This window comes from Nycticebus coucang, chromosome 7, assembly GCF_027406575.1.
Source record: "Nycticebus coucang isolate mNycCou1 chromosome 7, mNycCou1.pri, whole genome shotgun sequence".
NCBI classification, from domain to species: Eukaryota; Metazoa; Chordata; class Mammalia; order Primates; family Lorisidae; genus Nycticebus; species Nycticebus coucang.
The window spans coordinates 108,892,463-108,920,110 of NC_069786.1; the positions used below are offsets into that span (position 1 = coordinate 108,892,463).

Consider the following 27,648-nt stretch of genomic DNA (forward strand, 5'->3'; position numbering starts at 1 on the left):
GGCTTACAACAGTTATCCAATAAAGTTTCCTTTGCTTCTAAAATTAAGGAAGTGGACAATTGTAGCATGCACGGGAAATACAAAAGAAATCAGCTTCTATGAGGAAATACGGTAAGGATTGAAACTGAAAAGGTAGGTTTGTACTAACACTTGGAGGAATTTGAATGACAAGCTAACATTTGGAATCTTTCTAAGCGAAAGAAACTAATGTAATCTGGTAAATCTGTTAATGCTGTCCTCTGGATAAATCACAGGGGAAAGAATCTGGAAGCCAAAGCAATGGCTGGGATGTGGCTACCCGTAAGTGAGATGATGATATCTTAGCAAAGATACTGTGGACTGTCAAAGAACCTGAAGAATCTGAAAAGAATGCCTTGCTGGCTGAAGATGCTTGCCATTTTTAGAAAGCCTTGAACCTGTGTTTTCCTCTGTCTGGGCTGGACTTTCCTACTTCTAATTATGATTACGATTATGATTATGATTATTACCCTCCCTTAATAGAGAATCTTGAGTGCTTTGGCTGTGGATGCTGAAAACCTGATTTACAAATCAGGATAAAAACTTTTCCTGTTCTTGCCAGAGTAACTCTTTTCTCAGTTCTCACTCTCTGCTGTGGGAAGTCCTTTGCCTCCAGTATGAGTAGAATTTTGCTTTTCAGCATCTCTTTTTACTTATCATTCCCATAACAATATTTTCTTCACAATCCATTTTGGTCCTGTGGCCACATTTTTTTCTCTGCCAGATTTCACGTTAGTGTTGGTCAGTCTGGCCAATTGCTGGGTTTATATTCCTATACCCTCTGCCTACACTGGCACGGCCTTCATCCTTTGACCATTCTACTACACAATTCAAAAGAAGTTACAGTATTCAAGAGGCACTCTTTGCTCCTTCTGCTAAACAGTTCTGTGAAGAAGCTGCAGAATTCAACAGTCAAAGTCATTTCTAATAATGTCAGTTTTTTGTAGACATGCACAGGCACAGCTTTCCAAGGGTAGGTGCAATACCTTTCATTAACCTAACGTCTCCATAAATTGTTGGTCTGTTGTTGTTCCGTACCCACACATTGGGACATCAACTCTGAGAGCATTCTACTAATCTTTCCTGGTCTTTTATAGTATTACAGCTTCCAGAATTTCTGGAATCTCTGTGTAAATTTTAGCTAAGATCTGATGGCCACCATCTAAGTTTTTCCTTTAGTGATCAGTTGAAATGAGATTAATACACTACTAGAACACTAAATAGGAGATTATTTTGAGAGCTAAGAAACACATATTTTTAATTATTAGAAAATTTTCTGTGGCACTTCAACTCTCAAGAATGATCTGCTCAGTCTGTTTCATCAGAGAAACCAGGAAATCATTTATAATATGCTAACATAGCTTATTTAGATGAAAAATAAAATAATTCATATTTTTGGAGTAATTATTCAAATCTTTAAGTGGTATGCAAAACCCACTCATAAAAAATAAATTCTTCACTTTTTAGATATTTAATTGAAATTTATACACATTAAAATTCACAGATGTGTAAAAACATGCACTGGAACATCGTAACTTAAAATTTATTTCATTTTTTTAAAGTACAGCATAAAGAAAGTAAGCATTTCAAAGTTCTTCTAAATGAATTTCAGTGATTTTTAAGTGCAAGCTATGCAATTAAATGTTAAGTGTGACTAAGGAAGCAATGCACTTGAGAATATTTGCAATATCAGTACAGAATTACAGGGCACTTTAACATTAAGGCATTTTTGCATGTTTAATATATTTTCTTATGAAAATGTGATGGAAATATTTAAATATTGCATTTAGTAGTTGTTGGATGACTTAAATAGCTTTGGAAATAAATACCTACAGATATTCTGGTAATGAGCTGAAAGTTTCCAATGGGACAGTGTGCTCGTCAGAGAAAACATCAAATGGTGGAATTCATTTGATCAACAAAGAAATGTTTACTGAGCACTTAATATGTATCTAGCCATATGATAAAAATAAGAATAAATTGCATACTACATGGCATTCAAAAACCATTTAATTTCATGAATTTTCATTCTTTCAATGTCAACAGAGATTTAAAAATACATTATTATTTAGTGTTTATGATATGGCAAGTATTTTTAATTAGTACCACTGGGTAATGGAAAGGTTGAAAGGAATACATTTTGATTAACTTTAAAAAATTTAGAACAAGGTATGATAAATACAAACTAAACCCAAACACATCAGTAAAATAATACATATTTGATGAAATATCAGTTATAAATTATTTCTATTTCCTAATTGTTAGAAGTATAGTAGAATCATTTCCCCTAAACTTTTCTATATTTTTAATGTTACATTTTTTAAAAATTCAAAATATGCTATATTAACAACACATCCTTTATAAAAATTTAAAGTATAACAATTAGTTGTAACACAAATATATTTGTAGGATTGGACTCTATCTCCTTTAAATTTAAAAACTTCAAGAGCAATAAATTATAGTAAAGTATTCTCTATAGATATGGCATGTTAATATAAACAATGTAATTGATGAATAAAGGGATTAAAAGGGGGTCACAAGTTATTTTTGCTAATTGTACTAGTAATGCTGTTTCTTCATGTTACTGTATCCTTAAATGATGAATACAAATAAGAAATTATTGTTTTGAATTTTGCCCCCTAGGTTTCCTTTAATAGTAGAATTCAAACAATTTAAAAGGCAATTTGAATTTCTACTTTTCATCTGGATTTGCATTTCCTTGTGAAGAATTAAAATAATAAAATTATGACAAGAGAGATAGTATACTAGATACCCTCTCTTCACTATTAATTCAAAGTAATCGCAGGAGCAAAAGCCAGGTCCATTGTGTTGTCTGAGCTGCCTTAAGAAAGATCCAGTTACAGACTGGTAGTTTTTCAACACCCATAACTCGCATGATAATTCAGACGCACTTCTGAATTGAAAAATCGCTTGGATTTTATTAATTTCAAAAATGAGCTTCAGCTAAAACAGATTTTTCAATACATTAGAATTATTTTGTGGCATTTTATTTTTATTGTTTACCCTTCATAGGTGCATATATGAATTATTTGGTGTTATGGATATGCATTTCATGGGGTAAATAATCATGTGCTTGATAAGGTGTTTGTCAAGCACATGAAAGTGGAATACCAGCACCCTTAACAAAACTGCATATTCAATGAATTTGAGAGCTCCGATTTAACATTTTTTAATACAAATTAGTATGTCTCCAAAAAGTATAATGGAGCAACTTTATAACTTTATTTGACTTAAATTTCTCTCTCTTTCTCTATGTCTCTCACTCTCTCTGTTTTTTGACAGAGTCTCCCTCTGTCACCTGGGCTAGAGTGCAATGGTGTCATTGCAGCTCACTGCAACCACAAATTCCTGGGCTCCAAAACTACTCCTGCCCCAGCTTCCCAAGAAGTAGCTGGGACTACAGACGTGTGCTCCCATGCATGGCTAATGTTTCTATATTTTGTGGTGGCGAAGGTCTCACTTTTGCTCAAGCTGGCTTCAAGCAATCCTCTGACCTCAGCATCCCAAGTGCTACAATTACAGGCAGGAGCCACCACATGCCAAGCCAAATTTATTTCTTGATCCCTGGAAAAAGTGTGATATATGTTGATTTAGAACATAGATCAAAATATATTTGAGCACTACACTAATTTTTCTGCATTACTGAGTTTTAAGCCTTAGTCCAGGCCTTTGGCATATAAAGATTAAAACTGTATGCCACATGTAATTAAGAAACATGAAAATATACTTCATATTTAAATATTCATATCCACTTTTTCTGTATTAGCACTTAAAGACGAAGTATGTTTTCATGTTCCTTATTTACATATGGCACGTAATATAATATACAATAAAATAAAGTAAAAATGTGTAATATGTATATGATATATATGTATAATATACACCATGAAATCCATTAATTCATTATCTTCCTCCTAATTTAACAAATAAACAGATCTATGTATAATTTTTCCTCCTAAGAATTTTAACCATACTTTATTTGTGATCCTATGGCTTATTTTTATTCTATGAAGGGAAAATTTTTCAGCATTATATTCTACATTAATATAAGGTATTACTGCCTAGGCGCCCATAGCACACCGGTGAAGGCACCAGCCACATAAGCCAAGGGTGGGTTTGAACCCAGCCCAGGACAGCTAAACAACAATGGCGACTGCAATAAAAAATAGCCGGGCATTGTGGCGGGCTCCTATAGTCCCAGCTACTTGAGAGGCTGAGGCAAGAGAATTGCTTAAGCCCAAGAGTTTGAGGTTGCTGTGAGCTGTGACGCCATCGCACTCTACCGAGGGCAACATAGTGAGACTCTGGCTCAAAAATAAATAAATAAATAAACAAATGTTGCCCAACTTTAAATTATACTACAGAGCTACTGAAAAACCATCTTTATCCTCATGTTTGCTGCACTATTATTCACAATAAAACAGATGGGGAATCAATTTAAGTGTCTATCAATGGATGAGCAGATAAGAAATTGTGGTACATACGTACAAATCAAATATAGCCATAAAAAGAAGGAAATACTGCCATTTTCAACAACATACATAAAACTGGAGACTAGTAAGTGAAATAAGCCAAGCACAGAAGGACAAATCTCTCATGTTCTCACTCATGTGTGGCAGCTAAATGTTAAAACAACTGATCTCACAGACGCAGGGAGTAGAATAATGGTCAGCAGAGGCTGGAAGGGTAGCAGGTGGGGGCAGGGGTTAAAGTGGGAATGGGTACAAAAATATAGTTAGATATTAAAACAGATGAACAAAATATTTGCTAGCAAGACAAAGTGACTATGGTCAACAATAATTTATGATATACTTTAAAATAACTAAAAGAATAGAATTTGAATAGCCTTAAGTAAAACAAATGATAAATGCCTGAGGTTATACAAATTAAATCACCCTGATTTGATTAATACACATGATATGCTTATATCAAAATATCATGTGGACCCTATAAATATATACAACTATTACGTGCCCATACTAATTAAAAATAAAAAAGAAATTGGAAAAATATGTAAGAAATTAATAAAATTGTTCCTTCCAGAGGCATGACTGGAAGAGCATTAAGTTGGCTGAGATGGTATCATTATGAAATTTCATCATGTAATTTTTTTATATTGGTTTGACTTTGGGACTATATAAGTGTATTACCACTTCAAAAATTTAATTAAAGCAAAAAGTAACAAGAAACCTAAATGACAGGAGCAAATGAGGATATACTCTCAAATAAAACGTACAGTCTAACAGCTAGAATAAATACAAACTGCTTTTTGACAAGTAAATTAATAATAAGAATTATTACCATTTTGTAATAATGGTAAGTCTTTGTTGCCTCGGCTAGAGAGCAGTGGCATCATCATAGCTCACTACAACCTCAAACTTCTAGCCTTATGTGATTTTCCCGCCTCAGCCTCCCAATTAGCTTGGACTGTAAGTGTATACCATGGCTAATTGTTTCCATTTTTCATGGAGATGTGGTCTTGCTCTTCCTTAGGCTGGTCTCAAACTATTTGCCCTAAGCGGTCCTCCTGTCTCAACTTCCCAAAGTGCTAGGATTGCAGGTGTGAGCCACTGTGCCTGCCAATAATAATTATTATATAACTGACATTTAAAATATTGCTGTTGTAATAATGATACTTTTCATATATTGAGACATTTATTTCTCAGATCAGCCCTACGTGACAAGTGGTATCATTATTGGCATTTTATACATGATAACATTTAACCCAGAGTGTTTTAAGTAACTTGTGCAAGATCACATAGCTAAGCAGAACAGCTGAAATTCTAACCACTTTGTCTTCAAAACCATGCTCTTCATCACTGTGTCCCTAACCATTGAGGAAATCACATGATATCTTACCAGTTTTAATTGTTAGCCATGAGATACTGATATGTAGAAATTAAATTTAGAATTTCCGGTCCACAAACAATCTTGCTTTAACAATGCGTGAACTATGTTCAAATCTTGAAGATCTATAATTTCCACCTCAGTTTTGAAATCTTCACAGGCAATTATTGCTCTAGGGGAAGATCTCAAGCCAACAAAAGGTGGGCCAAGTCGTGTTTCTGATTTGTCAAATCCTAAAAATTCACGAAATGTTCATTTTTGGATCATAAAATGTAATCAAGGCAAGATACAAATCCTTATTCCCTAAAGTAACTTACGATCTTTTCTTGACTTATTCCTTAAGGTTTAATTTTTAATTAAAATGCAATATCTATAATAGCAAATGTGTCAGCCTGAAGACAATTTTCTGGAGTCAATGTGAAGAAAAATATAAATAATGCCAGTAAGTCTAAAAGCACAAATCTAGCTAACATTTCAGGGACACTAAATGCATGTCCATACATAATTTTCTTAAATTAACCCAGACCTAGCTAAAAAAAAAAAAAATTGTAGCCCTTATGTGTATCCTTTAAAAAGTTGGCTGGAAGTGTCTCCTTACCTTTTCATACCATCCACTTCACAAAAAATATTTTATTCAGTTCCAGCTTTTAGTTCCCAGAATCAGAAAACAGATCAAGTATTGATCATGGTGAACAACTTGTAACTGACTTTATATATCAAGTGAACAGGTGAATTTTTAATTATGCCAGTCAAGAGTCTCACTATGTTGCCCTCGGTGGAGTGCCGCTGTATCACAGCTCACAGCAACCTCCAACTCTTGGGCTTAAGTGATTCTCTTGCCTCAGTCTCTCAAGGAGCTGGGAATATAGGCATCTGTCATAGCACCTGGCTATTTTTTGTAGTTGTCATTGTTGTTTTGAAGGCCTGGGCCCAGTTTGAACCTGCCAGCCTTGGTGCATGTAACGCCTGTGCTACGGACGCCAAGCCAGCCAGGCAAATATTTGAAAAGTCTTTGAAAGACTTGTCTGGACTAAATTCAGATTTGGTTACTAAGTAAATGTTACCTCTTATAAAGCAGATTACAATTGGGTAGCTTTGTTCAACATGACTATTTTAAGTTTACCCCTGTTAAAGACACCTAAGTTCAGTCATTACAGACGACCTACTGATCACTCTGTGACCACAGTGGTTAGAATTCCTTTTGAACTTATCACTATGGAGATTATTAATCAGGTCAATAGGTATAATTTCTCACGATAGATCTATGACTATGAGAAGTTAATGACTATTTTTGAATGCACACATATATTCTGTTTCTAAAAAGAAATGTCTGTTAGAAAAATAGGATGAGCACATTTTTGAATAGTAAACACTTGAAACAGAAAAGAGTTCTTATTCTAAGGATAAACACATTTTCTAAGTAATGTGTACTAAAAATATCCATAGGAAGGGGTTGCTCATTAAATGAAAACTTGCTACTTTGTTATGGGGTAGAGGGGAAGCAACTTAAACGTTTTTGAAACTTTAGTGCTCCTAAAACACTTAAACTAAATGGGGCGGCGCCTGTGGCTCAGTCGGTAGGGCGCGGGCCCCATATACCGAGGGTGGCAGGTTCAAACCCAGCCCTGGCCAAACTGCAACCAAAAAATAGCCGGGTGTTGTGGCGGGCGCCTATAGTCCCAGCTACTCGGGAGGCTGAGGCAAGAGAATCGCGTAAGCCCAGGAGTTGGAGGTTGCTGTGAGCTGTGTGAGGCCACGGCACTCTACCGAGGGCCATAGGATGAGACTCTGTCTCTACAAAAAAAAAAAACCTAAATGACTATACTTTTCCTGTAAGGATCATCCATGAGATCTGTTATACTATCAGCACCAACATGCTAAAATTAGAAAACTTTCTAGAAGCTACTCAGCAGATGAATAAAGATATTGGTTCACCTCATATATAACTGCAACCCTTGAGGTTATTATAGTGTCATTATTTAATTATTAAAATAAGCTCCTTGAATCTAATCAAAATTATGTGCAAAGTCACCAGCTTCTGTTTTCAAATTAGACATTATAAACACACATTTATCTTTTGAAGAAGGGGAGTCAAAAGGAGAGGGAAGACAGATTAGTGTAACATATGTGGCTCTTTTTTCCCCCTAACGTATCTTTCTGATTTTGGCTTTCATTTCTTCTCACTTCACTCACTTAACTATGGTTCCGGACTCAAATATGCAAGATCTTTGCACAGCACCATGTCAGTGCATAGGATGTTGTCCTGCTCGCATTTGCTGGATCATTGACAGACCAAGTCCTGTTTATCCACTGTGATGGAACTTATCACCTCTTCTGTGAAATCCTCTCCACTCCCTCCTCTGGGTGGAGGGAGTAATCTGCTCTCGCCCCGTGGTAATCCACGTGTGCCCCTCTCACAGCACTCACTGCTCTGGTGGAGGGAGTGATTTGCTCTCGGCCCCGTGGTAATCCATGTGTGCCCCTCTCACAGCACTCACTGCTCTGGTAGTTTCCAACACTCAGCTCTGAGATCCTCAAAGCTGTGAGGATCCTTATAACTCTGTGTATTTTAGCAACTGACATTGTCTTTGGCACTCATTTTTGGGGGGAGTTGAAAGGTGCTAAGTGTTTAAGGCAGACAGATCCCAATGTGAATCTTGCCTAAAATACATCGATCGTCTAATTTTAACCAAATATTTAAACTGAGTCTAAGTTTCTCAATTTCTAGAACTAAAATAGTACTTGTTGAGGTTGTGCAGAAAGAAAATGCATTATTTATATTATGAAGCATGATGTCTGACATTAGTAAGAACCAGTGAGTGACAGGTGTGGAGGATGCATGAGGGCAGAAATGAGAGAGACCAGGAGGATCGAAGGCTTCCGAAGTGTGAAAAGGAAAGAAGGGGCCCAGTAGACGATGGACGGGAATCTCCCTGGAGGACTTATAAAATGAAATCTCTGAGGAGCACAAAAGACTATAGAAATCGAGGAATCCTAATCGTACAAATAGGGTTGCTGGGTACAGTAGGACATCTTGCTCTGTCTTTCTGCTAGTAGGAGAGAGAACACTTGGCAAGGATGGCAGCTGGTGAGGTGACTCTAGAAGAAAGTCCAGCAGGACAAAGTAACAGATGGGATGGTTGTAAGTAAGCAGCTGCAGTAGTTGAAGTTATTGACAAAGGAAGAAGAAAGGAAGGTAGTCTATAGCAGCCAACCGACTTGGAGAAGAAAGAGGGCTTAGGAACTCTGAGTGAGGCCAAGAAAATGTTTAATGAGTGTAGGAGTGTGAGAAAGGTAAGACAGGGTAATTAAAATCATAAAGTAGAAATATAGAATTTAATTATCCAAAATAGAACAATATTTTATTAAATACAAAGCAAATACAAATCTTATTTAAGAACATACAAAATGCAATGAATTCACCGTCCCCTAAACTTATCCAAACCATACACATATCAAAACAGAGAGTCCAAATCTTAACCTTTCTGATATCTCTCTAACATTCCAATACTTATTAAGCTTTCTATTAGCAGAAGAACAAAATACTGTATTTTGTTCTCATCATATACAGAGTTACCCAAGTTAAGTCACCCCATGTCTGGTGTCATACCTTGGATTCCTGGTTATGTAGTGCTGTTCACCAGAGATAGGTTTATTTATTGACACACAGGTGCAAAGCACTATCTCCCTGATCTCCCTACAAGAAAAGATTTGTCCTGGCATCTGAGGGTGCTGCTGGCAAATAGCTGTCAGCCAAGTCACCCTTCAGGGATTTCCTTAGCTGCAGAGAGCCACATAGTCCAACTATACACTCCACTCTCAGAACAACCCACATCTAATGACTGATGGATGCCAACTCAGGATAATGTAGACAGGTCATTCTAGCTGCACAGCTACCAATGCCATCTGACAAGGCTGCTGTCAAGCCTGATCATAAGCTGATGTCTCTCTCTGTCCCTTTCTGCTTCCTACCCTACCACCACAGCTGTTGATCCCAAAGTTGTTTATCAATAATATTTTACTCAATAAATTCCACCTTAGATCATCCATTTTGTAAAACCAAATCTATACATACAATATAAACTACTTAAAAATAAACTAAGCAATAATTTGGCTTTGGCCAAATTTTGTAGACTTTTCAGAAATAGCTATGACATAAAATAGGGAATACTTACCAGTACAGTTGAGAAATTAGAGTAAATTAGAAAATATCTAAACATTAATGATATAATTTATTCACAAATATTTATTAACTATCACCTATTGTATTACAGGAACTAAAATGGTAACCAAGGTCAGGTGCAGTGGCTCACACTTGTAATCCTAACTCTCTGGGAGGCCAAGGTAGGTGGGTTGCTTGAGCTCAGGAGTTCAAGACCAGCATGAACAAGAGTGAGACTCCTACTTCCACTACAACAGAAAAACTAGACAGATGTTGTGGTGAGTGCCTGTAGTCCTAGCTGCTCATGAGACTGAGGCAAGAGGATTGCTTGAGCCCAAGAGTTTGAGGCTGCTGTGAGCACCATGGCACTCTACCCAGAGTGATACAGTGAGACTCCGTCTCAATAAATAAATAAATACATGAATGAATAAATGAATGAATGAAATGGGAACCAAGATACACATGATACCTTATATCGAAAATTTGTTGTACCCACAAAAATAGTAAAAACTATTTAAAAATAAAATAATGACAATTTAGGTAAAGGGGTCTATTGCATTTTTTTTTTTTTTTTTTGGTGGGTAAAGTCCTTAAAAGAAGTGTCTTTTACATTTCTGTAATCTTAAGCTTCATGAAGGCACTGAAGTTAAAATCAATGCAATCCAGGACTGACACATTATAAATAGTTTAAAAGGTATGGCAGTCATATAATCTACATAAACACATTCAGTATAGGATGAATTTATTTACAACCAAATTGCGTTCTCTCACATTGCCTTCTTGAGGAGAATTTCTTTCTACCTTTATGTGTACCTAGAATGCAGTTTAAGTTATAGCCTTAGGAAATTCAGCTCATCATAAGTTTGTTTAAGAATAAGAAAGATTCAATAGAAGAGTTCTTTAAGAAGTACAATATCTTTTCTCAGAGAATGTTTCATGAACGGTAACAATCTGCCTTAAAATTATAGGCAATAACTTGCCTAGAAAAGGCAATTAACCAAATAACTTAGAGAATCTGCCTAGTGAGAGACACTGGGCTGGGTGCTGAAGATTATTTAGGAAGGCTGCTCGAAAGTTAATAGATGAGAGTCCTGACAAGTTCTAGAATTTTAAAATAAGTAAAGAAAGTCTCTAGAGATAACAAAAAATAATTTACTAGGAAAGAAGTTACTAAATTAATATAAGTGGGATGATAATAGAACGGAAATATTAAATGGAAATAAAAAATTAAAATATAGTCTGAGATATACTAAAGGAATAGAGTACCTTTACAGAAAGAGAAGAAAGTCAAAATAAAAAACATTAATATAAGAAAAGAAACAAACCTATAGGAAATATGCCCGAAATAAGGAGAATACATTGTAATTATCAGATTTTTAATATTTGGAAAGCACTAAATTTAATGTATTTTTCCAAGAGACTCCAAAAAAATGTTGCAAAATAAGAAAAAAGGAATTTAAATATTAAGTTGTGAGGAACAAAATTATTGCCAGTCATCAATGGTATTTTTTTAAGCCCAGAAATAAATCAAATTTTAAAACTAACAGACTAGATATAATGTAAATATGCAACATTAAAAAAGTTAATTTATGTCAAAATATCCACTTAAAAATGTAAACAAGAAATAAGGTTCTAATGACAATAGGAACAAAAACAACAAAATATGTAAAGGTAACCCCAGTAACCACCATCATGTTTGGACAAAAAGCATAAAACTAAGATATATCTGAATGAAATGTTTCAATATTGTATTTTTCAGCTACATCCAAATAAAATCACATTTATAACTCAATGTTATAGTATAAGATATCAATTGGGAGAGGAAGAGATGTTAGAACTATAATTATAGACTTCTCCAGAAAAAAAAAAAAAAAAAAGTTGTAATAGCAAGGAAACTACGCTCACTCTACCAAATGTCAAAATGTACAATCAAGAGGAAATAAATGAAATAGTGGCATGGTGTTTTATTTGTATTTTCTGCGGTAAACATAGGAATGAATGGTTTCAAAATAATGCAAGTATATTCTGGTAATTTAGTTACAAAGCAAATATAACTCATCAATACTGATAAATTGGACCTCAAAAAATCCCTTCTTCTAAGAAAGCAACATCATAAATTAAAATATTATCTTTTATTTATTTATTTATTTATTTATTTGAGACAGAGTCTCACTTTGTCACCCTCTGTAGAGTGCAGTGGCATCATAGCTCACAGCAACCTCAAATTCTTGGGCTTAAGCGATTCTCTCATCTCAGCCTCCCAAGTAGCTGGGACTCCAGGCACCCACCACAATGCCCAGCCATTTTTAGAGACAGGATCTCGCTCTTGCTCAAGCTGGTCCTGAGCAAGGCGATCTACCTGCCTCGGTCTCCCAGAATGCTAGGATTTATAGATCTTAACTCTCACGTTTTTCAAAGCTTCAGATGGTTCCAATACATGATCTGTGGAAATTCTTGATACACTTCTATGCGCTCTTCTCTTTTTCAGCACCTTGAAATTCGTGGGAGCTTCCTTCCTACACGTAAAGACCATTCTCTAGAAGGGATTCTAATTTTATATTGTGTGTGCATCTGTTTGTCTGAACTATCTCTTGAAATGCTCTTCGCCTGCACATGCAGCAACTAAATAATGTAGCTCTTTTTCCACTCTTAACTCATTTCCTCAAGAGAGTCTATTTGCTCAAAATGAGTCTGTCCTCAAAATGTTAAAGAGGCTGGAAGAAAGGGCAGTATCCAAATAGTCTGTAAAGACTGGGGTTAGGAAAAAACCTGTGGAATTCCACATGCTAGTATCTTGTTTCTATGGCAAATGTCATTGAGGGAAGGAGGTACGTCTGTGCAGTCAAGAAAAGAAAGTCTGAAAGATACATCTCAAATTCCTGATAGCAGTCAACATGGACTTAATAGAAAATTTTCAGTTTTTACTCAAGTATTTTCCGTTTATGAATGCCTATTGGTTTGTAATCAGATGATAAAATGATTCATTTGTACAGAATATAAAACAGCCTTTTCAATCACCATATATATAACTATTTGATAATATAATGTTTCCCTATATTTAAAACACAGCTGCCCAGTAGTGTATATTTTTAAGTCTGTATAGACTGATGAGATTTTTATAGCTTTTTCTTTCTTTTCTTGTCTTTTTCTTTCTCTCTAGGATTTTCAGGCATGAGCCACATGCCCTGACCTTTAGAAATAGGAGTTAAAGAATCATTGTGATATAACAAAATGTTAATTCAAAGGATGTTTACCATTGAGTATGGTTAAATTCTCCTTATCAAGGCGAACTGACTATATTGTGTAATATTTCAGAAAAATTACATAATGTGAATTCATCTTTTATATATTCATTTTCATTAGAGTTATATTTAATTAAAATATAAGTTATAGAAATGGTGAGGAGACCTTAAGTCACTACTTATTTCACAAATAATCATTTGAATTTTGATGTCTTAAACTTCCTCGTGATAGTAAAACCATCACTTGAAAATTATCAGTTGCTAAATAAATTTTCATCAATGGATTTTAAAATTACAAAGATTCCCACTTTTTAGAATTGATAAAAATTCTAAATAGAAAATTTGTGTTTTCTCATAATGTTATTACGAGTGCTATTTTATTTCATTTCCAGAATGCTATAAAAGCAGGTAAATGAGGGCGCCGTGGTGGGCACCTGTTGTCTCAGCTATTTAGGAGGCTGACGCAGAGGATTACTGGAGTCCAGGAGTGAGGGGGGGGGGGGGTGGTGGGGGAGATAAAGAAAAAGAAAAAAGAAAAGAGAAAAACAAAAGCTATAAAAATCTCGTCAGTCTATACAGACTTAAAAAAAATAGCCAGAAGAATAATTCAATTAAAGTGACAGTTTTCATACCTGTGGGGAATAGGAGGGAAATTTGATCATTGGATGTGGCATCTGGTTTGTAAGTATAAGGAATCAGAGCTGCTGACAGATGCCCTATAAGCTTTTATCTTATGAACCACTGACTACCAAGAGAGGCCAGAGAGTTTTAGACCATGCATGTCTCAAGGTCCTCCTCCTGCCCTGTCCCTTGCCTTTAAGCTCTCTTATGCAAAAATTCTAGGCAAGTCATCTGCAGCTAGATCAGCAGCGTTTTATTTTCCAAAGACTTCTCTGGCAGGTATGGGAATCTTAAACTGGAAAAGATGAAGTCCAGAAACTGTAAGATCAGGGAAAGATCAAACTGAAAACGTCTTTACAATGTTGTACTGGCCTGAGAAATAGGGGGAAATTATGGTTGATTTGGGTGATTTCATTGATGGTGTCACTGTTCATTCTGATAAAAACAAAAGAAAGTAAGTCAGGTCTAGGAGGGATGATTACTCTGCTTTGGGGAATGTTGCATCGTCCATGTTGTTTTAACTAGTTAGTGAGCAGTTGACTATTCTGCTCTAGGTTTCAGAAGAAAGGCTTTCAAAAGAAATGCCTTGCAAAACAATTGAGAAATACATTTAATTTTTCATTTTAATCTGAAATATTATTAGCATTTAAATACTCCATTTATTTCTTTCATATAGTCTTTTGATTAAATTTACCTATTCCACTTTATTTTTTAAAATTCTTCTAGTAAAGTGAAAACTTGCACATATGTACAAGTATGGCAGGTGCTAATGTGGACGTTTGTTGTTGTCCACTTAGTATCATCCACTATTTATTAGAGTGTCCATATTAACCAGGACTGAATTAAAACCCAACTATCTAACCATTTTACGGTGATACATACAAAGCTGAAGCTCTAATTTTATTATTTTTCACTAATGTACTCAACAATTTGAGTATTATAACTAGCAGAAGGAGTTGTTTTTGAGTCAAGTCATAGATCTGAATCCTGCCCCATCATTTACTTGCTATGGGACTTTGTACTATTCTTCTACCCTCTCAGAACTTCAGTATTTTCATTTTCCAAGACCTACTTTACATAGTCATGTTAATTTCATTTACCTTTTCAGCCCAATATAAGGAAATATTCTTTGAGCCACTAGGCTCACAGAAAATGATGTCTTATTTTTATCTTTAACTCTCATGTTTAGATAGATTTGTTCATAAACATTTAGATTTTGTCTACCAAGAGGCATGGAGTTGTTAAATGTCCTCTTTGACCTTTGTCATCTTCATCACCTTGTAGTCTATGAGAACAATGGGCACCACAAATATTTATGGCGCTCTTAATAAGGTTGGCAGTGCTACCTCCAACTCCAAGCCTTAGGCAATTTAGATTGGATATATTATTTCCTATCAAACTTTTCTTATATCTAAATCAAAGAGAAAAACATTTAGCCAACTCTTCCCAGTATTTTTAAATTTTAACCTATGAGGGAATTCAAAGAAGGACTTCCCTTTAAGCTGCAATCTAGGGCATAGATATTGTCTTAGATACTTCTCCTGGTAGGGACTACCCGAAGTAGAATGATAAGCTACCATTTCTCATATGAATGCTTTTAGCCTTTCTTGTTCCCATGTGAAGATGACAAGTGCTCTCAATAACCAATCACTAATTATTTGAAGAAGGTCTAATACTGTTCTTTTGCATGAGATTATTAAAATGGCTGAAATTAAAGGGTACATATTCTTTAGTTTACTCTTATGGTACCTAATAGGAAAAAAACAAAACAAAATTAAATAAGATTAGAAGAAACTTTCCTAGAATTTCTCCATCTGAGTTCCTCATAGGACCTTCAGTTAACTATGGTAAGTTACGTGCATGTATTTTCTCTGCTCCTGCTCGAAATCCCACTAATTGAAACCGAATACATTAAAAAGATACAAATGCAATGGACAAAGAGAATAGGAGAGTGGATAATAGCAAGTGAAAAGTGTCAACAAAATTTCAGAAAAATAGAAAGAAACGGAGATAGCAAAACTTAGAGAACAATACCAAATGCCTAAAAAGAGGGATGGCGATAATGTAAAAGTCATTTCATTCAGGAGGAGACGTAAAGGATGGCATTTAGCAGTACAGATGACGAAGCTGCAAGGTAGGGTTGAAAACAAGAATAATAATTAAAATCTCTATAAATTACACTTAAATTCTGTGTTTGTTTTCCTATTTGGCATAGCAGTTGACTGATTCTCTTCACCCTGGCAAGAAACTAGAAATTAGCACTAGAAACTAGAAAAAAAGTACTATATGTGGGGACATCATACACAGAGGAAATTGGGGGTGAGGTCAATAACTACAAAAATATCCTGTTGTTGTTTTCATTGTTTTTTAAGACGACCTATTGAACTGGACTACTTGCAATCATCTCCAGAACTGCTGGGAGCCAGGAGTATAATTTTGCAGCAGACAACTGGTAAGTTCCTCTCTGAAAAGGTAAGTGCTGAGTAACTCAATCAAATGGTCTTATCCCTGTTCACAGTAAAGGTGAAATCACCAGATATTTGTGGAAAACCTTTAGTTCTATAATCAGAGGATATTCAAAGAAAGAAAGAAAGAGATAAGGAGGGAAGGAAGGAAGGAAGGTAGGAAGGAAGGAAGGAAGGAAGGAAGGATGGATTTATGAATAAATCTCTTGTGCTTCCTGTGTTTAATTTTCCACATGCTTGCTAGAGCTGACAATTTCAATTTGCTGGTCAGATCTACCTTTTATTTGTATGCAATATACCAAACATATCACCTATTCACTAAAATTTCTTTTTGGAGATACAAGGGAATTATAGTGAATATAGCTGAAATCAAGTGGGTCTTTAGATCTTCATTATGTCATTAAAAAAATAGAAAAATAAAACAAAATAACTAGCTCCCTTGGCTATTTTCTTACCAGGAAACAAATGAAAAAGGGTAATTTATTTCTGACCATAAATCCCAAAGGTTTCATTTTCATTTTCCCCAACTTAACTTTCTCACCTAGCTAAGCAGCATTTTCTGCTATTATTAGCTTCTGGTCCAATATTAGCTGACCAGTATCCGTCAAACTTCTTTGTTCAAGGAGCTCAGGGACTCCCAGGGAACTCCACGTATGGAGACTTCTGCTTACAGCTTTTAATTATTTTCTAACAGATAATGGAACATTATCTGTTCAGAAAGGTCAAATTAAATTTGTAAGTGAATAAAAACCCTAGTCAGGGGTCCTCAAACTACGGCCTGAGGGCCACATGCGGCAGTGTGATTGTATTTGTTCCCGTTTTGTTTTTTACTTCAAAATAAGGTATGTGCAGTGTGCATAGGAATTTGTTCATAGTTTGTTTGTTTTTTAACGATAGTCTGGCCTTTCAAAGGTCTGAGGGACAGTGTACTGGCCTCCTGTTTAAAAAGCTTGAGGACCCCTGCAAAATTGCAGCAGCAAAGATCACTGTAGAAAACCCTAGCTTTTTAGTTGAGATAAAGGGCCCTAACTGACTGCTTATTCTTCTGGTGGGAATTGGTCTCCTGATTTGACTGCCTCAATGGTAGGTATTCTTTCCTAGTCACACTGTGCTGAACTATCATAAACTGGAAGGGACAGGCAGCAAAAAGATGGCTTCTTAGGAGTTGCAGCAGCATTCAGAAGAGTTTAAATGAATGTCCTGATATTTATTCCTTATTGGAAAAAAAAAATCAAGCTATTTATGTAGCACATATAGTACAAATTGTGTCAACAAGCTAAAAGAAGTATAGGTTCTATGGTAAGCAATTCATGACGAAATTAAAACATTTATGTAATATTTATAAAAATGTGCATTTTTATAAATGCAGAAGATGTATTTGTGTGTGTGTGTTTTAAAGAAAGTTATATAAACTTTGATTTTCTAATCAGAGAGTAAAGGAACACAAAATGTCATATGGGGCAAGAATAAATAAAAAGAAAACGACAAGGTCATCAATCGGGCTGGAGGGGCAAGAATACGTCTTGAGCAGAGTTTGAGTTCCATTAATGCAACTGGTAGCCTTAGGAACCCAGAAGAAAAAAATCAGATGGAATAAAACTCTATGAGTGAACTGCCACATGTTTTGTTAATTGTGGCAATTGTCTCTCACTTAAAAAATGTGACATTTGGCAGGAATTAGGGTAATGGTATGAGAAGCCAGTAGTAGATTTTGGAATTAGCGAGTTTCCAGTTCAAATCCAAGATCTATCTTTCCTGACAGGGATTTTTTTTTTTTTCTTTTTTGTGACAGAGCCTTGTCCTGTTGACCCTGTTAGAGTACAGTGAAGTCAGCACAGGCCACTGCAACCTCACACTAAATTCCTGGGCTTAAGCAATTCTCTTGCCTCAGCCTCCCAAGTAGCAGAAACTACAGGCCTGTTCCACCACAGCCAGCTCATTTTTTCTATTTTTTGCAGAGATGGGGTCACACTCTTTCTCAGGCCGGTCTTGAACTCCTGGCTTCAAGCAATCCTCCTGACTCAGACTCTCAATGTGAGAGGATAATACGTGTGAGCTACTGGACTCAGCCTCCTTACTAGTTTTGGAATGAGAAAAATGATTTAAATATTCTTCATCAGTTTCCTCCTCCTCCCCAAATAGGCATATAATACCCATTTGTAGGGATTTCTATGGATCAATCTATATGCAAAGAATCATTTCTCTCTTAACTTTATAATTTACAATTTCGAGCTTATTTTGCATATTTTGTTCTAGAAAGTATTTTAAAAATATTTCTTCTATTAATAGTTGATTCATGGTGGAACATGATCAAGAAAGATGCACCACACAGATCCCTTTCCACCCTGACCTTGGTACGTCACTTAAATTTTTTTGTCCAAATCCACTATAGTCCATTTCCTTATTGTCCAGATTAGCTCTTACGTTTAGAAAAGGGAGGATGTTAGTTAAAATTAAATCATACTCAAATTCATCTTTGTTTATATCGGATAAATATCACTCTAGATGTGATTTCAGGATTACAGATTCTTGTTGCTAAATGTAGCATCACACTCTAAACATTAAGATGTATAGTGATCTGGGATCACTTTTTTTTTTGTCAGAGTCTCACTCTGTTGCCCCAGGCTAGACTGCCGGTGGCCTCAGCCTAGTTGACAGTACCCTCAAACTCCTGGGTTCAAGTGATCATCCTGCCTCATCCTCCCAAATAGCTGGCACCTGCCACAACACCCAGATACATTTTCTATTTTTATTGATAGCTGAGACTGGATAACACTCTTGCTCAGGTTGGTCTCAAAGTCCTGAGCTCAGCCTACCTCTTTGCCTGCTTGCCCCGGCCACGGAGGCCCATTTGGTGTTTATGGTGAACATCTCTTGCTCTTGCTCTATAAGCCTACCTTTTCCTTCCTCTAAACTTTGTTCCATGCTTGCCAAAATCTCTAGTAAAATCACCCCCTTCCTCCTTTTATACAGAATCCTAGCCTTGTTTCTTACTCTTATTGGAACTGAAATAAACAGGCAGGAGACGAGGGGAGTAAACAGTTGTAATAACAGAATTTAGTCAGGTGAACACTATCCCAAATTACTACATAAGAAGCCAGGAATTCAGGAGTCACATGCTAAAAATGAAACTTACTACTACTCTTTCATATATAATGGGAATATTCACAGGCAAGAGTTCTCTGTATTAGTACAGCTTTGACAGACTCTAAATCTTGTTCTAATAAAGTTTGCAGGTTTACTTAATGAAGATGAAGATATTGTTCTATTTTTAAAAGCAAAGTAACTTTCCAGAAGTCTTCTTCCTTACTTCAGAGTATCATTTCTTAAAGAGAAGAGGATTGGGGGCACTGCCTATGGCTCAAGGAGTAGGGCGCCAAACCCATACACAGGGGGTGGCGGGCTCGAGCCTGGCCCCGGCCAAAAAAAAAAGAAAAAAGAAAAAAGGATTGGATAACTAACTTTTTAAGATCATGCCAATAGTATAGGATCCTTGACATTTTAGTAAAGGCCTTTAAAATAAAAGGAATTGTGCGTTTTTCACCTCTGAAATAGATGAATTTTTTTCACATATGCAAATGAACAAATCTTACAAGGTCAAAAGATATCATTGAATTAAATAATGTAAATTTAAAAAAATCTATTCTTAGTATGACACAGGATCTAGCTAAGAGTTACTCTCAGTATGTGAGTCACATATATGAACTCCTGCAATGTTAAAATGCTATACAACAAAATAACTTTTCAAATAAAAAAAAAGAATGTAATAATTTATATAATAAGGGTAGGTGTTTTGAAACAATTTTCTTATAGAAATTTACTGTGAAATTTGTGGTGAATTTGGCATGGAAGAGTGAGGAAGATTCTTGTGAGCCCTAAGCCAGAACTGTTCATCAGTCCTTAGAATTCAGAAGAATTATAGAATGTCTGAAATTTTCAGGCTAGAAGAATTCCTTTTTTAAAAAAACACTGATATTAGATTTACATATTAAGGAACAATACAGAATGGTGGGAACTCAGCAAAACCAAAAGTCTGTCTCATTTTATCAGACACACAGTCCCATAATCTGGGAGTCATTTCTAGGCGTGTGATCAGCACCATTTGGTGAATTAAAAAGAAAAGCCTGCATTTTCCCCATTGAAATGGTGCTATCTGAAACAAGAAGTAGGACTCTGTATAAATGCAGACATTCTTCTTACGATGATGAAGCTTCAGACTCATTTTCCTAATGCTGTTCAATGTGATCTTTATGGGAATGAAGAATGCATTGGCCACTCACTAGTAGCATGTTATTATTGTCATTATGAATCCATTAGACACATTCAAGTGAGTGGAGTAAAAGCCTTATGACCAAATTCTCCTTCTCCTGCTTTTAATGTAGTATTTAACAGCATGCAAACCATCCCGTACTTATTTTTGCCTATGGTAAAAATTCTAAGAAAAGACATAAGTCCTCTTCTTTGACCTTGAATATCAATAGAAGAGCTGAATGTAGTGATGAATTTTGAGTATTAAGTTGCTGTATTTGTGACACATAATAATCAGGAAAGCACAGCTATATCTGATAAATATAGTAGTAGTGATTACTGAATCTAGAATATTCTGCTCTAAGTGTAAAGTTGGGAAGTAGGAAAGGGGTCTAAATGATTAACAAGAGTGTACAATTCAATTGTCTTTGGAAGCCTTATTTTCTTTCTATAAAATGGTGTAAAACATATATGCGTGCACATAAATAAAAATATACATATGTATCAGATTGCGAAAGATTGCAAAACATGTAGCATGTCTGTGGTAGATCTTATTTCAGCTTAAAAATTATTTTTGGAACATTCTATCATAGTGGTGTATTAACTGTCTTCTATCAACTTTTCCTTTGTCCAACAGCTTTCTCTTGCCACTGAAGTCTATTTTGCTACCCTCAGCAGGTGAGGGAGCAGGAGTGGGGAGATAAATGTCTCTTTCTCCCAGGGCCCCTCAATCAATAACTACAGTAGCTAGTGTAACGGCTCCAGCTTTCTGAACCCTTGAGTAGATAATTCTGAGGTGTATGTCTTACACCAGCTACCATCATCTGTCAGTAGAAAGAAGCTCTAGTTACTCACAATGGTAGCTAGTTTTACTGGTTCCCCTCTCTTGTTTCCGCATGCCTCTATTGATGAATCTTCACCTCTAAAATAAACTACTTTCACTCAAACCCTTGTTTCAGGAGCAACTTCTATTTCTAGAAGAACTCTAAGGCATGTATTAAACATACAGCTTTTAAACTAATTAACTCTAGAATACATGCAATTTCAATTAAATCCTTAGGTCAAACTTACAAATAATTTCCCTTATGCAAACCTTTTGGTTGTGGTTTAATTGCTTACTCAAATATTTATAATGATTTGTACACATAACAGATGAGCTAAAAACATAGGCATAGGTTTACGTTAAAATGACACCAGTAAAATACATAAAATACTGAATTCACCATCAATGTCACCAGTTAAACTAAGTTTTAATCATTATGACACTATCCTTCTAATGTTCTGAAAGAAGTCATCAAAATATAGGAAGCATTTCTGCCTGATGTTTACTGAAACTTTGCCAATAGCAGTCTGTCAATCTGTTAATCTTCTAGCACCTATCCACAAGTAGAAAAGGCACACTCAAAATATTTTCCTTAACTTTTCTTAACTTCTAAATAGAAAAAATTCCATTGACTCTGTTGGGTACCAGATCCATCAACTATCTAGGAAAATGACTCCTTTCATGGTTTAATCAGAGCCTCATCTAAAATTCAGCCAGAAATCTAAGACTTCAAGTTGCCATCTCCACTCCTGTTTCCATGGGGATAGATTTCAGATCAAGAAAAAAAAAATAGATGGGGTTAGGAGCTTTCAAATAATCATTCAAAATCATGATGAGGTTTTTAGAGCTTTTTTTTTTCTTATTGTTTTGTAGCCTCTTAACCTCCTTTTGCTAGTCTGTTTCCATGGAAATATGACAAAAATGGCTATCCAAGCCTCCAGCAGAGATTATTAGCATTCTGGTAAATTTCAGCATTGGCTGTAGCTTAGGTTGGGCAAGATATTTTTTCCTATCAGTATTATAAATCAACCAACAGCTTATATTCATTGTAAGTGTTCTTGATAATTTCTACCTTCTTTCTAAATTCTGTTTACAAATTTATAGTTGTTATCAAGATTAATTTTGAGTAATTGGGACATCACTGAACAATGCTTCAGTTTTAAATTTTAACATATGAGCCAGGACATGTAGTTACAGAGAGTATTAAAAACTTTAGACACCTGCAGAAAGACCCGATATTTAGTTACAAGACTCATCTGCTAATTAGGTATTGCAAGATACGCAACAAGGGTGATATTTAAAATATATAGCAATTGGTAAGGCATGGACCCAACTGGTCAGAACATCTGATTTGTATAGCCCTATTATATAATAACCAATAATGAGTTAAGCTAAAAAGTAGTCTTGTGCAAGGTGGTTAGCATACACAAATTATTCAAGGTCACAGACTGAGCTTGTGAAAAATTTGCAAAAGAATTTACAAAAGAAACTGGGTAGAAAATTTAGCAATCCATCTTTTAAAAAGTATCAAAGTGCATATGCTTGCATCATCTTTCATATGAAGGTCATTTTAGAATCCAAATCATCCTTATTACTGAAGACATTGTGCTAAAAAATAGAGAAAGAACATATATGGCCTTTGATAGAATCCCTGGCAAGATGTCTTGTGTTGAATGTAAAAAAAAAATAATAATAACAGCATGCTGCATATATAGTCTTATCCCGTCCTACTCTCTGAAATTTGCTGAACAGCTCAATCTACACTTTGTGTGAAGGGAACTCTTAAAGTTCTGATTGACCTTATAAAGTACATTCATTCTTTAGAACTCTATTCTTAGTCTATAGATGGAGTTATTTGATTCATAAAAAAATTCAACTTCTGAATTTGAATTGAAAAAAATTAAAATACAAGAGGTAATTACCAACTTAGGTAGGTTTCTAATTTAAATTTAGCAGAGACAATTTTACTATAGAAACTAATGTTGATTGATATTTTAAACCAAGTAGATCATAGCCATAATAAAATAAAGCAGTACAATTAATTTTTGAAGTCATCATTGCTATTCCCCGCATGCTGTTTGGCATAGCAGTTAAACACACAGCCCTGGAAAGCAGGGGACAGCCTGCAGGCCAAACCTGGCCTAGAGCTTCTTTGTGTAAACAAAAAGTTTTGTTGGAATGCAGTAATACCCACTGGCATTTCCTTTTGCTTCAATTGTCTATGGCTGCTTTCCCACCAAAAAAGAGAGAGTTTAATAGTTGCCACAGAGAACACACATCATGTAAAGCCTGCCTATTCTTTGCCCTCAAAAAAAGGTGGTGCCTGTGGCTCAAAGGAGTGGGGCGCCGGCCCCATATGCCCCAGGTGGCAGGTTCATACCCAGCCCCGGCCAAAAACTGCAAAAAAAAAAAAAAATAATAATAATAAGTTTACTGATCCCTCCTCAAGGCTGCCTCCTGAACTCAAAGACTAGACCTGCCATTTCCTAACTTTGTGACCTTGGGTTAGCCTTGGGTTAATCTCGGGTTCCTGGATTGTCATTATCTTAGAATTAAATGAGTTACTATTTGTGAATTACTTATAACAATGCATGGTACTTCTTAGTAAATATTTTGTAAATATTAGTGACTAATTATCACCACTACACAGTCCTTCATTGCCTCACTTCCACTAATTTTAAGAAATACACATGATTATTAAATACATGTGTACATTTGGTTATCTTTGGTTGTTTAACATATATTCAGTTCAAATTACATACGGCATTTACTTGACGGCTATTTGGCCATATGTAACAACAAAATATAAAAACATTTTATGTCTACTTTCACATAAAAATAATTCACCTTTGGGATTACAAATATCTCTGTATTCCAAGTTCTAATGAACTATCAAGGCAGATAGTTGATTATATAATGTGAAGTGGTTTTAGAAATTTCTTCAATTATAAGATTATACTATTTCCATAGAAAAAAAGCTTTATAAGTTGTGTCATCTTTCTTAAAACTAATTTTTAAGGCAGGTTATTTGATAATGTATAACAATGTATACATTGCTTGGACATCTATACTTACATCCATGAACTCCACGTTGGCCTTGGGACCAGTCGTCTCATTGAGAATCTTAATAGCTACAGGAATCTTCACGGTTTCTCCTTCAGGCACCCAAATACCCTTTGATGTAAAAAAAAATTAACATTACATTTGACTTCTTTAGAAGTTTTATGTTCCTCCATTCACCAACAAACATTTATTTAGCACTTGTTATATGTCACTCCTCAACTTTGTTGTCTGTTTTCATTATCTGAAGATGAATACATATATATGATTCCAAGGTGCTTATACCACTGTCAAGTTCAACTTTTGTGCATGAAAAAGACTGAATTGTGAATAAATAACTGAAATAGGATAGAATAACAATATTTGGATAATATCATCAACTTTTCAAGACTTTGAGAAGGCTGTTCCATTTTTGAACTTCTGTTTTGTCATTTGTAATTTATTGGATTGAGCTAAATAATGTTGGAGACCCCTTTCAGAATGCATATTTTCTAATTATTTTGCAACAACAATAAAATAATTAAAAAGCATATTTTAATGTTCCCAAACTTCGGATTGATTTAATAATTCATTTTCAACAGTACTTAATTGAGATTTAGTTTCAAAGGCAAGTAGTGGAGTGTATTAATTTGTCCACATTATTAAAAAGTATGTGTGTGTTTGTGAAGGATTTTTATTATCGCTATAGAAGTATAAGATATTTATATTGCCACTAACTTTTTCCTATCAAAATATAATAATTGAATAAGATCTATGCATTGGGAATGAATGAAGTCGGTAGGGTTTACATTAAGCTAAATGATAGCATTTCTGGACAAAGTGAATTCAAAGATTTGAATGGGGGCTATGATTTTGATAAGACGTATAAGATGAACAGATCATATAAGAATATTATTTTAGGGGCAGCGCCTGTGGCTCAAGAAGTAGGGCGCCGGTCCCATATGCCGGAGGTGGCAGGTTCAAACCCAGCCCCGGCCAAAAACCACAAAAAAAAAAAAAGAATATTATTTTAAAAGACACATTGTCCCAAAGGAACACAAAAGCAAATATGAGGTCATGGAGGGGAAAACAATCTCAAATTTTGATTTTTTTTTTTTAGCCCTAACATCACAACGACTTTTTATAAAAGTGCAAACATTAAAATAACAGTAAAGGAAAAATACTCTGGTATTCTTCAGCATCTGCACTTTCTGTCTTTCTTAATTAATATCAGCAGGTACAGTCAAAAATAAAAGATAAAAAAAGTTTCTTCACTTTGAACTTCTATGCTGAAACATATGTATTGGAGTTACTCAAAGTCGGAATAATATGAAGAGACCTGAACACAAGAATTATTCAAAAGTGTACTAGAAATAATAAAGAAAATAAAGTACTTTAACCTTTAGAAAGTGAATTGATGATGGCTTTCTTCATGAGCAGAGTGAATAGGGACATCAATGAGTCAAATGCAAAATAATAAGCCAAGTTTCTTGTATAAAATTTAAATAAATTAAAGCATAAATAGGAAAAAAAGTCCAGGCCATTTTTTCTCATTGGTGGTATTTAGGATGGAAAATAGGTTTACTATTCATTATTCAATAAAACAGCTGCAGAGGGGGGTCACTTTATAAAGATATAGCATCATTATTAAAGTATTCCTAAAGTACACCTATAAAATAAAAATAGAAATTCCATATGAATTAATTTATACTGCTTTTTTAAATAAGTAAGTATAATCATCATTTTTTTAGGCCTGGTCAGATAAAAATTCAACTATGCTGATATTCATGATATTGGTTTGTATCTTTAAGCTTAAACACAGCATATTTCTAATTAGAAGAAAAAAATAACGAAGTAATTGGTTAAGCTAATTTGCATTTCTATGGTCAAGAATAATCTTTTATAGTTTAAGACAGTATGTCCTTATAACAACTAATATAGTGATTAATATTAGGGTCAACCATATACATGCCAGGCATGAAATTCAAACAAATTTGTGGAATTTCCAATAAACTTTTATTACAAGTAATTTCAATAAAGGTAAAACACTCATAGACAACAGACAAATAACTGCTCTTAATTAAAGCATTGGCTGGGTGTGGTGGTTCATGCCTATAATCCCAGCACCCTGGAAGGGTGAGGTGGGGATTGCTTGAGCTTGAGCGTTCAAGACGAGCCTGCACAAGTGTGAAATGCCATCTCTACTAAAAACAGAAAAACTAGCTCGGTGTAGTGGCACATGCCTGTAGTCCCAACTATTTGGGAGGCTGAGGCAATAAGATTACACAAGCCCAAGAGTTTGAAGTTGCTCAGAGCTATGGCAACATGTCACTGTACCTAGGGAGACAGAGTGAGGCTGTGTCACAAAAAAAAAAAAAAAGCATAAGAAAGCCATATTATTAAATGTTAAATATGTAATATTTTTTTTCTGCAAATCATCAAATAGTATTTAGTTTTGAGTTACAGGGCATCCATAGTTTAAAATAAAACTAAATTTCCATGCTATATTATCTTTAAAAATATATGGGTGATTGTACTTTATAATAATACATATTGAGTTACTGTAAATGTCACAGTTTATTGTAATGCATTTAAATTTGGTCATTTATCTCTATCTTCTTCATAAACACATAAATATGCTTACTATTTTAAATATGCTTTAAATTTTGTCAATGTGACATGGAGAATTGGTAACAGACCAAAACTTAAAAGCAGGAAATTCTAATATGCTTCAACAAAGAAATATTCCCTCATATCTATGGATATGGAGATTTGAGGGGGAAAATTCTGGATGAGATCATTAGAATGGGGCTTTCTGGTGGCTAGGTGACCCAGAGTTTTGGTCAGGATTGACTCAGTTCACTGCTTTACTTTCCATTTGCCAATTGTTAAAATCAAGGTTAGAATTTAGGCTATTACATTTATTAATCCAAATAATGTTCTTGATTTTATTTTACCATAAAAATACCTAAAATTTAAAATTAAAAAGGCATGAATAAAACTGCAAAATAAATAGATTATAATTTGTAGTATATAAAATGATACTATGTGAGTTCTTTTTCTCAAACATAATATGTGTGTATAAGCAGAGAAACAAGATAAATTGTGTTTCTTTGAATGGACATGGAATTTGAAAATTTGAAAAGCATCAAGTCAGCTTAA

At 34.9% G+C, this 27,648-nt stretch overlaps 1 protein-coding gene across 1 annotated transcript in view; it reads right to left on the bottom strand.

Annotated features, from left to right (window-relative positions):
- The window catches only part of ERBB4 (erb-b2 receptor tyrosine kinase 4), a 1,129,145-nt gene that overhangs the window by 186,507 nt on the left and 914,990 nt on the right, over positions 1–27,648 (bottom strand). Inside the window, exon 19 of the mRNA XM_053597917.1 lies at positions 24,523–24,621. Within this exon, the coding sequence (XP_053453892.1) occupies positions 24,523–24,621 (99 nt within the window). The remainder of the gene's footprint in view (positions 1–24,522; positions 24,622–27,648) is intronic.